Source organism: Salvia splendens, chromosome 7 (genome assembly GCF_004379255.2).
Source record: "Salvia splendens isolate huo1 chromosome 7, SspV2, whole genome shotgun sequence".
Taxonomy (NCBI): Eukaryota; Viridiplantae; Streptophyta; class Magnoliopsida; order Lamiales; family Lamiaceae; genus Salvia; species Salvia splendens.
The window spans coordinates 23,584,677-23,601,075 of NC_056038.1; the positions used below are offsets into that span (position 1 = coordinate 23,584,677).

At 38.2% G+C, this 16,399-nt stretch overlaps 1 protein-coding gene across 1 annotated transcript; it reads left to right on the plus strand.

The window, feature by feature from the left end:
- The first annotated feature begins 4,294 nt into the window (after nucleotides 1-4,294).
- On the plus strand, nucleotides 4,295-10,966 carry LOC121810583. The gene is made up of 5 exons (XM_042211345.1): nucleotides 4,295-4,415; nucleotides 6,514-6,789; nucleotides 8,496-8,679; nucleotides 10,657-10,840; nucleotides 10,937-10,966. Exons 1-5 carry the CDS (start codon nucleotides 4,295-4,297, stop codon nucleotides 10,964-10,966), a joined length of 795 nt encoding a protein of 264 aa, XP_042067279.1.
- Nucleotides 10,967-16,399: the final 5,433 nt, after the last annotated feature.

A 16,399-nucleotide genomic window follows, 5' to 3' on the forward strand; every position in this document is an offset into this window, starting at 1 on the left:
CCTTTCACGATAGGTAGTCTAGGCCTATCTAGGTTGTGAAATTCTTATTTTTCTTTGTTTAGAACTGACCGTGTTACCTTAAATTGGACGACGCCCACAACCGGTCTACTAAAACAAAGACTTAGACATTGTTACGTTTGCTTATACATTTAAATATGCAATAAACAACCATTAAATGTAAAACATAACAACATTATGATAAAAAATAATCTGTTGCATTTATTGGAAAATAACAATTAGAGTTTTACAGTATCCAATCACTCGAAAGATGATTTCTAGTATACAAAACCCTAACATTATTCACACTAAAAAACTTTATCTTTTACTCATACGAAACAGTTGCTTCATAGGTACGAAGCACTCCACGATTTACCGGGAAGCTAGACAACATTGATTGCATACAATGACAACGGAATATTACCCCATTTCATAGAGGGGGCATACACGAGAGGCTACAAAGGTGTGCACCTGATGATTGTGCAAGAGACGGTCGTCGACTACCGCCTATGGATTTGACATTTGTTTTTCGAGATCCTCAGATCGAACAATGATTTTAACGTGCTCAACCAACCAAAACCGGTGAAGTTGGTAAATTTATACTAGTAAATTTATTTGTATAATATTGACAATAATTTTAGAATTTTTTAAATTTAGGTGTTTCTCTCAGTTATTGTTCTTTTACGAACCTCGCCGATTAATTAAAACATGACTTGTATGTGTGTAAATATCTTATACTCCCTTCGTCCTATAAAAATATGGACAATTGATATGACACGAGAACTAAGATAAAATTGGTAAAATAAGAGAGGGGAGGAGAAGGGTAGTTAAAGTAGTGTTAGTGAATATGAGACTCACATTATTAGTACTACCTCCGTGCCACTTAAAATGACACGTTTTCCTTTTTAGTTTGTCCCAACTAGGATGACACATTTCCTCTTTTGGAAACTTTCTCTTTCCAATTAATACACCCAACCACTTTTTCTCACTCCTATTAAAATATTCATCTTTCTTTCTCTCTCTATTTTAATACTTACACCCACCCTTTTCTTTATTCAATTAAACACTTTAACCAATAACTCCTAAAATCTCGTGCCGGCCAAGAAATGTGTCATCTTAGCCGGGACAGAGGGAGTAGTGTTTAATGGTGGTATAAGTTGTAAATAAGTTGATGTATACGGGTAAAAATTAGGATAACTTTCCAGAAATTGAATGCACATATTTTTGTGAAAAGGACGAAAATGAAAAGTGCACATATTTTTATGGGACGGAGATAGTACTGTAACTTAGACGTAGTTGTCGCGGGACGCGAGAGCTATTTGAATATTATTATACTACTCCCTTCGTTCGCCATTACTTGTCACTGGTTTTAGTTTTTGGTCTGGGTTCACCAATAGTTGCAACATTTACTTTTTTCTACTTTGGTAATAGATCTCACATTCCACTAACTTTTTTCAGTCACATTTATTACTTTAAAACTAATATAAAAAAAAGTAGGACACACAACATGTTAACTTTTTTTACCCATTTTTTCTTCACATTTCTTAAAACCCGAACTAGGTCAATTAGTGACAACTAATGGCGAACAGAGAGAATTTTTATTTTATTAAGTCGTTCCTTCCTCCTACTCAAGATGTCCACGTTTTCTTTTTATTTTGTTCCACTAATGATGTCCACTTTCTATATTTAGAAATAAAACACTCTCTTCTCTTTCCTCATTAAAGATGCCCACCTTCTATATTTACATCTTTAATGGGACAAATTAATTTCATCCATCTATTTTGTAATTCTGGATCCACCACTAATTTAATGACATTTGTTAGTGTCATGGTTCTTAGAAAGTTATACTACTAGTGGAACATTTTGCGCTTTAGTGATAGTTGTATTAATTAATTTTTGTGTAAAGTATGTACATGTAGAGATGTTGGGAATTTATATTTGATGAAAAATACTCCCTCCCTCTAAAGAAATTGACATATTTAAAGGATGGAATGTAATTTTAAGAGATACTCCCCCGTCTCATAAAAATAAAGACATTTTTATTTTCGTTTGTCCCATAAAAATATTTTATTTCCATTTATAAAAAGTTCTCCCAAACTCATTATTACATGCATATATCAATTTATTTACAACTTATACCTTTAGGTCTGAACCTCGGTTTCTTTTGTCAGTTGTCCTTCTCTTCTTATAGTTGAGAATTGCTCAAGTTAGACCATCAACTGATCCAGTTGGCCAATGTGTGCCCTCTTACCTGCGAATATTGGTGAGTGGCAGTGGAAACTCAACTGATCAACTTAACCTAATCCGACTTGAGTGAGATGAATGGAGGAGCTCAAAAGCGTTTCAAAACGTTAACCACAATACTATTAACTAGTATAGGGAAGTAAGGATCGATCTCACTTAGTCGATGAGTTTTACATTTGTTGCGGGCACGAATGGGAATGGTTACGGCCACGCTTTCCAGTAGGTTAAGTTGAACTACTTGATCTAATGAACTGGGAGACAGCACTAACTAAACTGATCCGCTTACTAAACGGGATTAAAACTACTTGATCAACTCATACTAAAATTTCCCGAAATAGCCAAACAGAATAAAAGTGAACGACTGTCAGTCTCCTGCAAAACGTACGATAGAGAAAACTTTTCTAACAACTTCATCTTCCTCACAAAATCAACATGAAAAACAGAGCAAAATCAAATCTGAACATTTCTGAACAACAAAATTATCAAAACAGCTCGTAAACTTAAATCTACTCCTAAAATCTAAATTGCACCTACATAAATAAGAATTTAAACCATGATCATGCGGAAATCACAAATCAACTATAAGATCTAAACACACCTTTATCCATAATTTTCTTTGCAATCAAGCAGAAATCAAAAGTAAAACTCAGATCCAGTAGATTAAACAATAGCAAAAACACTAAGCTCAAACATGAAACATAAATCAACACTCAAAAGTTGACTCATAAATTGTATGCATAGTAAACAGAACATTTAAGCATGAGCAAAATCATAAAACCTAATTTTACTGAATTAAGGACATCCATAGTCTGCAACATCAAACGTAAACTGAAAATAGACGAAACAAAAATAGAAATTGTTTCATCGCCCCTTCTCAAAGCGGAATTACAGAACAAATTGCTAAGAGGTGACAAAAACCAACACCAAACAACTAAGAAACTAAACTAAGATAGGAACCAAGTGTGTATGCAACGGAATATAGGAGTTTGGAGTGTTGGGAGCCTCCATTTCAGCCCTAGAAGAGAGCTGAAATCTACTGAGTGTCAAGAACTGGAAGCTGCCTCCTTCCTCCTTCTCTATTTCATTTATATGAAGGCGTGAGGTCTTGATCCCTAGGGCAACTGTCCTTCGAAAAGTCTTTCTTACCCTTCACCCGTGGGGATTTTGCTTGTGTGACGCTCAATCTTCTAATCGGGTGCTCCCTGCTGCATGTCATGTAGTCTGACTTGATCCGTTTGTGCAGCAAATTTGACTCCTTCTCCTTGATTCGTTCGTCCGCCCAGTTGATCAGTTCATTATTTAAATATGGCGGAATTTCACACACACCTGACTCAAAATTGGACGTTAGATTGCAGTATTAGACGTAGTTTTATCACAGAACACATGCATGAAACGAACCTCATCAAGGTCCCACCATAAACACTAATAATAATGTAGATTCTACTATGCACTAATATTATTTTAATTATCTTTCTCCTCATCCCTCTTATTTTATCAATAATACATTTATTCTCGTGCCTTCCCAAATATCCTTATTTATTGGGATAAATGGAGTATTGTTTATTAGATTAAATACAAATTGAAAATGTAATTGAATATATTTTTAGATAATATTAATAAAGTAATTAAAATAATATTAATAAAAAGAGAGAAATTGTCATTAATAGATATCTTAATGACAATTTACTATTTTGCAAAAAAGGAAATATAATTTTTTCTATAATAGATAAAAAGAAAGTGCGATATTTATTATAGTAGAAAAGAGTGAGCATAAATCTAGAATCCGTCAAATTACAGAGATATAAAGAGCTTGAAGTAATTAATGCAATACACCATCTATGAATTAGGATTTAGGAGTGTGATATATCCCGTTGACCATTTATTTACAATTTTTTTGTATAATTCAAGGCAATATAATGGCAATCTGAACATATAAAGTGAAATACTCCTATAAATAGCGGTTAATTGGTTTTCATTTTCGTAACAGAGCAGAAGTTATATTATTCATTTGCTAGCTAATTACACAAAAACAATTTCTTGATATAGATACACAATGGCATCAATTTCAGTTGCGTTATCCACCCTGGCCGTCATCATGAATTTCATGTGCATCGTCCTTGCCTTCGACACTAGTCCTCTTCAAGATTTCTGCGTTGCAGACTCTACTGGCAAAGGTAACATTATATTACTCCCTTCGTCCCTTAAATACTATCTCCGTCTCTGAAAAGTATAAACATTTTGTCCTACACATGTATCATAATTGACAAAGTAAGAAAGTCGTAGAACGAAAAAGTAATTAAAGTATTGTTAGTGGATAATGAGTCCCGCCTCATTAGAGACAAAAAAAATTTCCAAAATTAGAACGTTCATATTTTTCAGAGACGGACGGACTAAAAAAGAAATTGTTCATACTTTTCAGGTACACAGGGAGTATAGTTTCAAGAAATTTAATGGAATGTGGGTCATACTTTTAAATATTTGTTTTATAATAAAATGTGAGTGAGAATGAGTTAGTGGAATGTGGGGTCCACTTTCAAAAATGGTAAACAAAAAAAATGAAATGTGACAAATTTTGTGGACGGACGAAAATGGAAATATGTGACAAATTTTCAGGAACGAAAGGAGTACAATTTTATTATAATTCAAATGGTTGACATATATGGTTATCTATATACATATAGCTGCATGCAAGGACCCAATCACCGTTACCCCTGACCACTTCTTCATGAGCGGCTTGCATCTGCCTGGAAACAATTCGAATCGCGGTATGGCGCAGCCGCGGTAGTTGTATCTGCAAGCACCCTGTCCGAGCTCAATGGTCTTGGTATGACATTCATGCACATAGATCTGGCCGCTAACGGCTTCTTCCTGTTGAGAAAAGGGGAAGTATCAATAAGCATTAAAGAATAATAGAGTTCCAAGAATGGAGTTCCAAGAAGCATTGAAGATGTGCATGTTTCAATAACAGTGTAGTTCTATGAATATACATTTATTGTAGGATCTCAAAGGTCACCAACATCCCTATAAATATATGGGTGTTGAGTACCATTTCATCATTCAATCAAATACAATTATCTTCTCCCATTGCTTTCTTCTCTAAATATGTTGTCTATACCATTTAACATGGTATCAGAGCAGGTTTGGACTCAGATAAGGTATCATCATCGTCCTTGATACCTTTCTCGGCCCCTTCTCGTTTTTTTTTGTTTTTCCTTTTTCCGTTGTACCTGTAACCATAAGCCAAAATGTCAAATGACAACTATATAGTAACCGAAACCTCAGATTCATCTATGGCAGATGAATTTGCCCGGCAGTTTGCCAATTTTATGCGCAATAGTTTTGCGATGAACCAACCAAATCCACCAGAAACAGTTGTCATGCCATTCAGAATCGACACGCAGCCCCTCCACATTGGTGGGAACAAGTTAAATGGAGAAAATTACGCCCTTTGGTCCGTATTGATAAAGACGGCAATAAGTGGTCGGGGAATGCTCTCTCACGTCACCGGAGTGCCTCCTTCCCCACCTCGAACCGATCCAGCCTTCACACAGTGGCAACAAGCCGATCACTGTGTGATCACTTGGTTAATACAAAACATCGAGCCTCGACTGGTTAGTCGAGTTTCACAACATCCGACGGCGAAGCATATCTGGGATGTGTTTGCCGTCACATATGGGAGTGGAAGAGATAAAATCCGGGTATATGACCTTCAGTTCAAAGCAACCACACTAAGACAAGCAATCAGTTCATTAGAAGAAATATGGAGCCGGTTGGGAGAGATCTGGATTTCAATTGATCAAAAACAGACGAACCCAATGATATGTCCAGAGGATATGGAGATTCATAACAAATTCATACAAGATCAGAGAGTATGTCAGTTTCTATATGCAATTGATAGCAAATATGAAACAACCAAGAGGGAGATACTGAAAATGGACCTGCTTCCCTCCGTCGACTATGCGTACAACCTGATTCAGCAGGAGGAGACACGACTCCGAGTGTTACAACTGGCAAACACCGGCGGAGCAGCTGCCACGGATGGAATCGGAACCGGCCTCGCCATCCGAGGGTGGCAGAACCCTACCGGCAGCTCTCGGGGTGGCGGTCGCGGCAGCAACGGTGGTGGTCGCGGCAGCCACGGTGGTGGTCGCGGCGGCGGCAATGGCAGAAATCAGCAAAGTGATGAAGAAGACAAGTCAAAATTGGTGTGTTCCTACTGCAAACGGAAAAGACACACAAAAGATTCATGCTTTGAACTAATTGGGTATCCAGATTGGTGGGAAGAGAAGCACGGCAAGCCGCCGCAACCGCAAACACCCTGGAACGGTGGCGGGCACGCCGTCGCAGCAGTTGGAGGTGACGGTGGCAACGCCGTGCAGGGGGTCGCGCAAACCGCCGGTGCTGTCCAGCCAGGAGGAAGGACCGGAAATGAAGCTGTTCAGCCGGTGAACACAACCGGGGCAGCAAACTTCGTCACCGGTGGAAGTGGGAGTGTTATTCGTGATTGGAGTGAAGAATTGATGAGGGAAGAGGCGGCGCCCGATTCAGGTAGATTAGGGTTAGGGGGCTCTTTTATTGGAAGCCCCCAAATCTTTGGGAAATTGCAGGTTTTACCCCACCAAAATTCTCAGTCACAATTAGCCCCCAAATCTCCTGAAAATTCCATAATTTCCCAAACTACTTGCCAAAATCGATTTCAGCCTCTCGAGAAGCTTGAAGTTGTGTGTGCAGTATCTAATAGCCATGAGAAAAATGATAAATGGATTTTTGACTGTGGGGCAACCGATAGCATAACATATGATGCCTCAGACCTTACCAACCTTCAGAAACCTCTAAAATCTCATATCCAAACTGCCAATGGGGAATTTACAGTGGTTGAGGGGGCTGGAACCGTTAACATTTCCCCAACTTTGCAGTTATCAAATTGTCTATATATTCCTTCGATGTCTCATAAGTTATTATCCATTAGTCATGTCACAAAGGAATTGAATTGTACGTTACTAATGCAGCCACAATTTTGTCTGTTGCAGGATATCCGAACCGGGGAGATAATTGGCGTGGCACTGAACGTGATGGGCTTTACTATGTGGATGAGATAGCTCAAAATGGGACTGCCATGTTAACTCACAGATCAGCTGACCGGAAAGCTTGGCTTTGGCATCGGCGCTTGGGTCATCCATCTATCGACTACTTAAAATTGTTATTTCCTAGTATTATTCCTAAGCATGACATGTACTGTGAAACTTGTCTTTTATCCAAAAGTCATCGGAACTCTTACCCATTAAGTAATACTCTTGTTGAAACCCCGTTTGCCTTAGTACACTCTGATGTTTGGGGGCCCGCACCAGTTATTGGGGGGCAAGGTTTTCGATATTTCTTAGTTTTTGTGGATGATTGCACTCGCATGACCTGGATATATTTCATGAAATAAAAATCTGAAGTTTTGTCACACTTTACCCATTTCTATAACCTTATCCAAACTCAGTTTCACAAAACCATCCAGGTCCTTCGGTCAGATAATGGGGGGGAGGAGTTCGTTAATTCTACCATGAAACAATTCTTCCAAAACAAAGGCCTTATACACCAAACCACATGTGCTCATACTCCCGAACAAAACGGTGTGGCAGAAAGGAAAAATCGATCACTCCTCGAAATGACTCGTTCTATGCTTATAGAGTCAAAAGCCCCGAAACACTTCTGGCCAGAAGCCATTGCCACCTCAGCCTATCTCTTAAACCGATTGCCCACAAGTATTCTCAAACACAAAACTCCTCTACAAGTCTTGTCCACCTTCACAAAAATTCCTCCGCCCTTGACTCTTGAACCTCGCGTCTTCGGATGCTCTGTTTTTGTCCACATTCCTAAACATGAAAGAACTAAACTATCCCCATGCGCTATCAAATGCGTTTTTGTAGGATATGGGGTAAATCAAAAGGGGTATAGGTGTTTCGATCCAAAGTCCAACCGGATGTTTGTTACAATAAACTGCAACTTTCTTGAAACTGAATACTTCTTTACCCATCTTAGCGGTCAGGGGGAGAGTAATGTTAGGGATAACAATGATACGGACCAGCTAAGTTGGATCTCAATGCCACTGCCAACGCCAAGCAATCCTGATGCGGATCTATCAGAGAAAACAGTAAGCAATTCCGCTGAGCAAGTCTCTGATGTGGTAGAGTCCATCGTAGAAGGTGGCATCGCCTCAAATATTTCTCCGTTAAGGTTATCCAATGTAAGTAATCCTGTGGATATAGATAATTGTTTGGCTAACACTGTAAGTGCAGAAGAAAATTCAATTGAGACCGAAGAAATGGAAATTGAGGAAGTCGAGGTCGAAGGAGTTGACCCTGACACTGGGAGGTACATACTTCCACCAAGGTCAAACAGAGGAGTTCCACCCAAAAGGTATACACCAGAGAGGATTGACAGGAAAAAGCGGTACTCTGTTGTGAACCTAGCCAAAGGCCATTTATCAGAGATGGCTCGGGCTTTCGAGAATGCACTATATGAGGAAGAAGAAATACCACAGACATGGGAAGAAGCTATGAAATACAAGCATTGGAGGGAAGCAATGAAGAAAGAGATTGATGCACTGATTCGAAACCACACATGGGAGAAATGTGCTCTACCAGAAGGGAAGCGACCAGTGGGTTGTCGATGGGTCTTCACTATCAAAAGAAGACCTGATGGCTCGATAGAAAGGTACAAGGCACGACTTGTCGCAAAAGGCTATACTCAGACATATGGAGTTGACTATTCTGAGACCTTCTCTCCAGTAGCTAAGATGAACACTATTCGGGTGTTGTTATCCATTGCTGCTAACAGGGACTGGCCATTACACCAGTTTGATGTGACGAATGCCTTCCTACATGGAGAGTTGAAGAAGGAAGAAGAAGTTTACATGGAGGCACCCCCAGGTTTTGCAACAGATTTTAAAGTAGGTGAAAGGTGCCGATTGAGGAAGACCTTGTATGGATTGAAGCAATCTCCAAGAGTATGGTTTGGGAAGTTTGCTGGGACAATGATTAGCTACGGATATACACAGAGCAATTCAGACCATACGCTAGTTTTTAAGAAGCAGAGTGATAAGATCACATGTTTAATCATATATATTGATGACATGATTATTACAGGTGACGACCTAGAAGAGATTGAGGAATTAAAGAAAAATCTTTTTCAGGAATTTGAGATGAAGGACTTGGGGAATCTCAAGTACTTTCTTGGGATTGAAGTGCTAAGGTCAACCAAAGGAATTTTTCTGCGACAAAGGAAGTATATCTTGGACATCCTAGCAGAGACTGGCCTACTGGAATGTAAACCAGCAGACACTCCTCTGGCAGTTAATCATGGATTACAAATCAGAGAAGGAGCCAAGTTGGCTGACCGTAGTCGATATCAGCGACTGGTCGGAAAACTCATATATCTCTCGCACACTAGGCCAGATATTGCCTATGCAGTTGGGGTCGTAAGTCAGTTCATGCATAAGCCGCAGACAGATCACATGGAGGCAGCACTTAGGATTTGTCGGTATTTGAAGGGAACTCCAGGGCATGGAGTGTTGTTCGCCAAAAATGGGCATCTTGAGATTCATGGTTATACAGATGCTGACTGGGCAGGGAACCCAAACGATAGGAAGTCTACAGCAGGCTACTTTACCTTTGTTGGAGGTAATTTGGTAACATGGAGAAGCAAGAAGCAGAAGGTGGTGGCTCTTTCGAGTGCTGAAGTAGAATTTCGTGGGATTAAAAGTGGGTTGACTGAGATTTTATGGTTAAGGAGATTGATGAAAGAGATTAATCTCTCTCCAAGCAAGTGCCAGTTGTATTGTGATAACAAAGCCGCTATAAGCATCTCACAAAATCCAGTACAACATGATCGAACGAAGCATGTGGAGGTTGACAGACACTTCATCAAAGAAAACATTGAGAATGGGATTGTCGAACTCCTTTTTGTTCGCTCTGAAGATCAACTTGCCGACATCCTAACTAAAGCAGTCAACTCAAGGAGCTTTGAAGATGTGCTTTCCAAATTGAGTTTTGGAGATCCCACCACTCAATTTGAGGGGGAGTGTTGAGAAAAGGGGAAGTATCAATAAGCATTAAAGAATAATAGAGTTCCAAGAATGGAGTTCCAAGAAGCATTGAAGATGTGCATGTTCCAATAACAGTGTAGTTCCATGAATATACATTTATTGTAGGATCTCAAAGGTCACCAACATCCCTATAAATATATGGGTGTTGAGTACCATTTCATCATTCAATCAAATACAATTATCTTATCCCATTGCTTTCTTCTCTAAATATGTTGTCTATACCATTTAACACTTCCCGCATCACTACCACCCGAGGGCAACAAAGCTCGTGGTTGTTCTAGAAGGTTCCATGGAAGTGGGCTTTATAATTACAAATCCTATAGCAAGATTCTTAAAAAAGGCGATGTCTTTGTGGTCCCGGTCGGTCTCGTGCACAACGTGCAGAATCTCGCCAATGGACACACCGTTGCTATGGTGGCCTTCAATAGCCAGAATCATGGGATAAATAATTTTCCAAACGGGATTTTTTCGGCTGAACCTGCCATCGACAGTGTTTATCTTTCTAAGGTATTTTAGTTGGATGTCAAAACTATTGAAGACTTAAGAAAAATTCTAGTTGTAACTTTCCTAGTCAAATAATCTATATATTTAACGATGTTATAGTGTGTCTTTGAGATTTCTACTAGTGCTTGAATGTGAACCTTTACTCCCTCCGTTCGCGAAATGTTATCCACATTTGACTTGACACGAGTTTTAAGAAATGAGACGAAAAGTGAGGGGAATGTGGGTTCCACATTTATATAATCCCTCCGTCCGTCCCATTAATATATCGCATTTCCATTTATGGAATGTTCCCACAAACTCATTACCCATATACATCAATTTATTTACAACTTATTACCACTATGGCCCATCATTAAACTCTAAGAGCATCTCCAATAAGGAAAGGTAAATGAAAGAGGTATATCATCTATTTATCTTCTCAAAAAGTGAAATATACCCTTGCAAAAAGTAACACATTATATAGAAAGATAAATGATTTTTTAAAAATAAAATAATAGTACAAAATGCATTAAAAAGCATAAACTGTAATACCTTCTCAAATACCTACCCCATTGGAGAATGGTTTTTCATGAAAAGAAGACAAATAGGATAGTTATAAGATTTTACCTCTCCATCAATGGAAAGGTAAACATACCTCTTGAAATGGGAAAAAGATATACATTCTGAAATACCTCTCCCCTTGTAGAATGATTTTTCATTAAAAAAAAGGTAAATATGGTAGTTATATAACTTTAACTCTCCATTTACCTCTCCCCATGGAGATACTCTAATAATAATATGGGTCTCACTATCCATTGACACTATTTTAACTACCCTTCTCCTCATATCTCTTGTATTACCAATTATGCATTGGTTCTCGTGTCATCCCAAATATCCTTAATTTTTTGGGACGGAGGGAGTATTAATTTTATAATAGAATGTAAGTGTAATGAGTTGGTGAAAAGTGGGCTCCATTTACTAAAAATGGAAAGAAAAAAAAGCAAAGTGGACAACCAATGAGGAACCCAGAAAATAAAAATAGTGGGTTTGGATAGAAAAATTAAACTAATATGTAATATTTAAATTATCATTTTAAAAAAATATATAATTATTATAAAAAATTATGTTTTACAATTTAATTCGTGATATATTGTGCACTTATTTTTTTTGTTTTATTGTTCATTTTTTGTTAATTTGTAGCATATTATTTATTTATTCGGTTATTTTTTACATATATTATTATTTTTTAACAACAACTGAAACTTAAAGTTAAAATAAATTCAAATCAATTAACCATACTAATTAAGAGTTACACGACATATACTAAACCTTAATCACTTGCACATAAATTAAACGAGCACATACTATCCGTATGCGAATAAGAGTCTCATTTCTTTCTGTCACAGGTTTTAAAAAATGTTAAGAAAAGTGAGTAGAACAATAGAAGAAAGTTAGTGGAATATGAGTTCCACTTGTATATATTAGTTTTAAATGATGAGTTGGTGGGATATGAGGCCTCTTTATCATTTATACTAATAATGAAACCGGGATCCTTATTCGCGAACGGATCAAAATGGAAAATCGGGACTCCTATTCACGCACGAAGAGAGTATTAAGTATAGGAGTGTTAATTAGTTATCATAATTAAACTAACACATACTCTGATACGAGCATTATTTAGTTAGTTAAATTAGGGATTTGCGTATCTTTTCCACATCTTTGTTTTCTTGTTCATTAAGTTAGTTATTATCATTACAAATAGGAGTTACTTTGATCATTAGATAAATCAATCAAAAATATAAATATTATCGTTCATTCTCTTCTCCAAAGTGAGAAAACCGTCGTGCTCGACGGGCGAGTCGGGCACTCGCCCGCGACAGACATTTATCAATCATCGATCTACGGACGCCAATAAGCCTGATAGGAGGTTTATCCTATCAAATTGGTGCTTTCATCGCGGTCTAACCCTCCAAAACACCGATTGAATCACAACCACGTGGCTGTCCGACGGGAATCCACCGCGCACAACAACTAGCCACACTGATCGGACCATAACTACGTCGCTGCCCGACGGGAATCCACCCGCGCATAGCAACTAGTTATGCCTTCCCACCATCTCGAACCAAAGTTGCGCCATTGCCCGACGGAAGACGTTCCGCGCACAATGCCAGATTTGGCTGCCGAGTCCCGCCGGTCCGCCGAGCTCTAGCCGCCGGACGACCCTACTTCCGCAGCTCGACACCACACCGCCAATAGCCCGCCAAAGCTGATGTTTTCGACTCTCTTAATTGTGTCGTAGTTTCCACCTTAAGGACAAGGTGGATTTCAATTGTGGGGGAGTTGATACGAGCATTATTTAGTTAGTTAAATTAGGGATTTGCGTATCTTTTCCATATCTTGGTTTTCTTGTTCATTAAGTTAGTTATTAGCATTATAAATAGGAGTTATTGTAATCATTTGATAAATCAATCAAGAATATCAATATTATCGTTCATTCTCTTCTCCAAAGTGAAAAAAATCGTCCTGCTCGACAGGCGAGTCGGGCACTCACCCGCGACAGACATTTATCGATCGCCGATCTACGGACACATATCAGCCCGATAGGAGGTTTATCCTATCATACTCCCTCTCCCTCCGTCCACGAATAAGAGTCTCATTTCTTTCCGTCACGGGTTTTAAAAAATGTTAAAAAAAAGTGGGTGAAAACGTGGAAGAAAGTTAGTGGGAGTATTAAATATAGGAGTATTAATTATTTATCATAAATTAAAGTAATCCCCTGGTTTACTGAAACAACATCACCTTATCTTCTCCCCTAATTCTCTTTCCCCTTATTCTTTCTCATCAAGCTCTCTTCTTGAATTTAACCTTCTCAATTTCATTGTTCTTCTTCTTCACTTCCACAATAATACTTTTTCAGTATTTCTTTCCTCTCCTTTCTGTTTTTCCCTAATTTTCCCATAACTCTCTTCCTCATTTCCCTTCAGTGGAGAGGAAGTTGCTTTTCCTGGGGTCGAGAGGGGGCGTTGCGCTCGGTTTGTGGCTGACGATGGAACTTCCTGGCGGTACTCACGGACCTGTGGTGGGGTCGGCCGATCCCATGCGATCCCACCTGGATCCGTTGTTGTGGACAACATTTCGCAGACGGATCGAAATCACAAAAATGAACAACATTTCACGGACAGAAGGAGTATATGCATATTTGAATTGGACTTCAATCCAAAAAAAAATCTTGAAATTAATAAATTAATAGTTTTAATTATTAAGCCTCGTCCATATTTTTGTTGCAATGAAGATGATTGCCAATTCCTATGTTACGATCACCTAAGACGTCATGACGAGTTGTTGTTGTGCCTGCTCCCTGATCACGAGCTGCATCGCGCTGGCTGGCATTCAGTTCGTTAGAAATTTTCGAGACATTACTGACGCCGAAGACCTTATGCACGTTGCTGGACTTTTCCGCGAACACACACTCCTGTGTGCACTTACGCCAGAGGCATTTGCAGGCAGCGCATGGCGAATATGACCACGTTTTATATTTTTATTTTGCTTCTTCCTCCCTTTTATTGTTTCTGCGCGATTATACCTTGTTAGAGCAACTCCAATCATACTAGAAAACCCATTTTTTGGTGTTGCAAAACTAATGCCATTTTTAAGGGTTTTGCGTTCATCTAAAAAATTATTCCCTCCGTTCATTATCAATTGACACCGGTTGACTTGTCTCGGGTTTTAATAAATGTAGTGGAAAGTGGGTGGAAAAATTTATTGGAATGTGGGTTTTACACTCTTACTTTGGTACGAGTGAAATGAATTAGTGGAATGTGAGATCTATTATCAAAATTAGTAAAATATAAGATTGTCATTTAATTGGGGACGAACGAAAAAGAAAATCGGTGTCAATTAATGGGGGACGCAGAGAGTATAATATATGCATATACAGGTTCATATTGTTGTTAGTGTAAAATATTTTTAAAAAATTACAAAGGTAGAAAAGGAATAACCATTCTATTGCTTGATAAATATAATGAATACAAAGAAATGGAATTACTACACATTTATTTAAATAAATCAAACATATGATCTATCTAGGTGATTATATAGACTTGGATTGATCTATTCCCGTAAATTGACAAGATTTATGAAAAGAACTCAAATCTAAAACATGATTTAAGCGTAATTGAAACCCTAAAGATGAATTTTATGGTTGTAGAATTCAGGCAGAGTGTAGGAAAGAGCCGACCACAACTGTAAACCGTCAACCACTGCATTTGCTCTCTCAACCAAAGATCTTCTGAGTGTGTCCCAAACTTTATTTTATCTTACAGTGGTCTAAGCTTATCAACCACATGATTGTCGTTTATTTCCTTAAGGAAAGGAACTGAGCAGACTACTACTGCACCCTTTCACGATTGTAGTGACACGATCATGGCAGCTGGATTCCAAGAGTAATCGTTCTATCAAAATGGTATCCAAACGCTCTTCAAAGACCACCAATGTCTTCGTCTTTTGAGTCTAATCTCCATTGACGAATCCAAGCATTTTTCTTAAGAATGGGATAGGTATGTAAGAAGGAATAGAAGTCTTTCTAAGACAACATTGATTAATTGATGAGTTGTACTCATTAAAATCTTATCAATCGTTAAATACAACAGGTTACACCTTAAAGAAACTAGCAACATCAGTACCTTCTACAAAACACGAGTTGTGGACTAGAGCAACTCTAGCCTTGCACATCTCAAGGTGTAATGTTGTTTCAACACGTGCTGGAAAGGTGTCCAAGGAATTGGAGTTGAGTACTGAGGCATGTTTTAAGGTTGTCCCAAATAATGTAAGGTTATAAGTTCTGTAATCTTCAAAGATAGAATTCTTGTATGAAGATCAAGAGAGGAACTACAAGCCTAACAACGTGATAACTCTCAAAATAAAGAGAGAGATATTGGATTTTCCACATTACCAAGAAGTCATACCATTAGAAACTTATGCACTAATAAAATCAACTTCAGTACCTAATATTGTAAGAACCATGTCGTAGTGGGAGTGTTCTAGAGGAACACAACAAGTTCATGGGTCTAAGAGTGTCGTAAGACTCAGTCTTAGATTAACTTGAACATAATCCCTTTAACTACAATGTAACATTGGTTAATTTGAATAATCATCTTTGAAAATGTGATAGATTCCATATTACAATTTAAGATAGACAACATGTTTTACAAGACTTGCAATACTACCTACAGGCTGTGTCAGTCAGTGGGAGCAAGTATCTTTGCAAGTGTAAATGTGGATCTCAAATGGCTAGACAATGGCAATGGGTTATGCCCAAAGAGAATTATTTTCTCGCTATCGTTGTGCCAGGATTTATTCGATCCCATTGTCAATTAGAACTTACATAAATTAGAATGTATGTATTATGATTGTCAAGACAACCTTCTATAAATAGAAGTCTTGAGAAAATCATCTACCAGAACATCCTAATGGGTATGTAATTAAGGGCAAGAAACGCATGATTGGAAGGTTATAAAGACCTTCGTGGTCTTAGGCTAGCATCTAAATCAGAGTATATGTGTTTTATCAAAATTGTCAAATGTT

Coding starts and splice junctions, on each gene's coding strand:
- LOC121810583 (XM_042211345.1), top strand. CDS start 4,295: ATGGCATCAATTTCAGTTGCGTTATCCACCCTGGCCGTCATCATGAAT. Junction 4,416..6,513: donor TGCAGACTCTACTGGCAAAG/GTAACATTATAT, acceptor TTGGGTATCCAG/ATTGGTGGGAAGAGAAGCAC. Junction 8,680..10,656: donor AGGATTGACAGGAAAAAGCG/GTACTCTGTTGT, acceptor CAAATCCTATAG/CAAGATTCTTAAAAAAGGCG.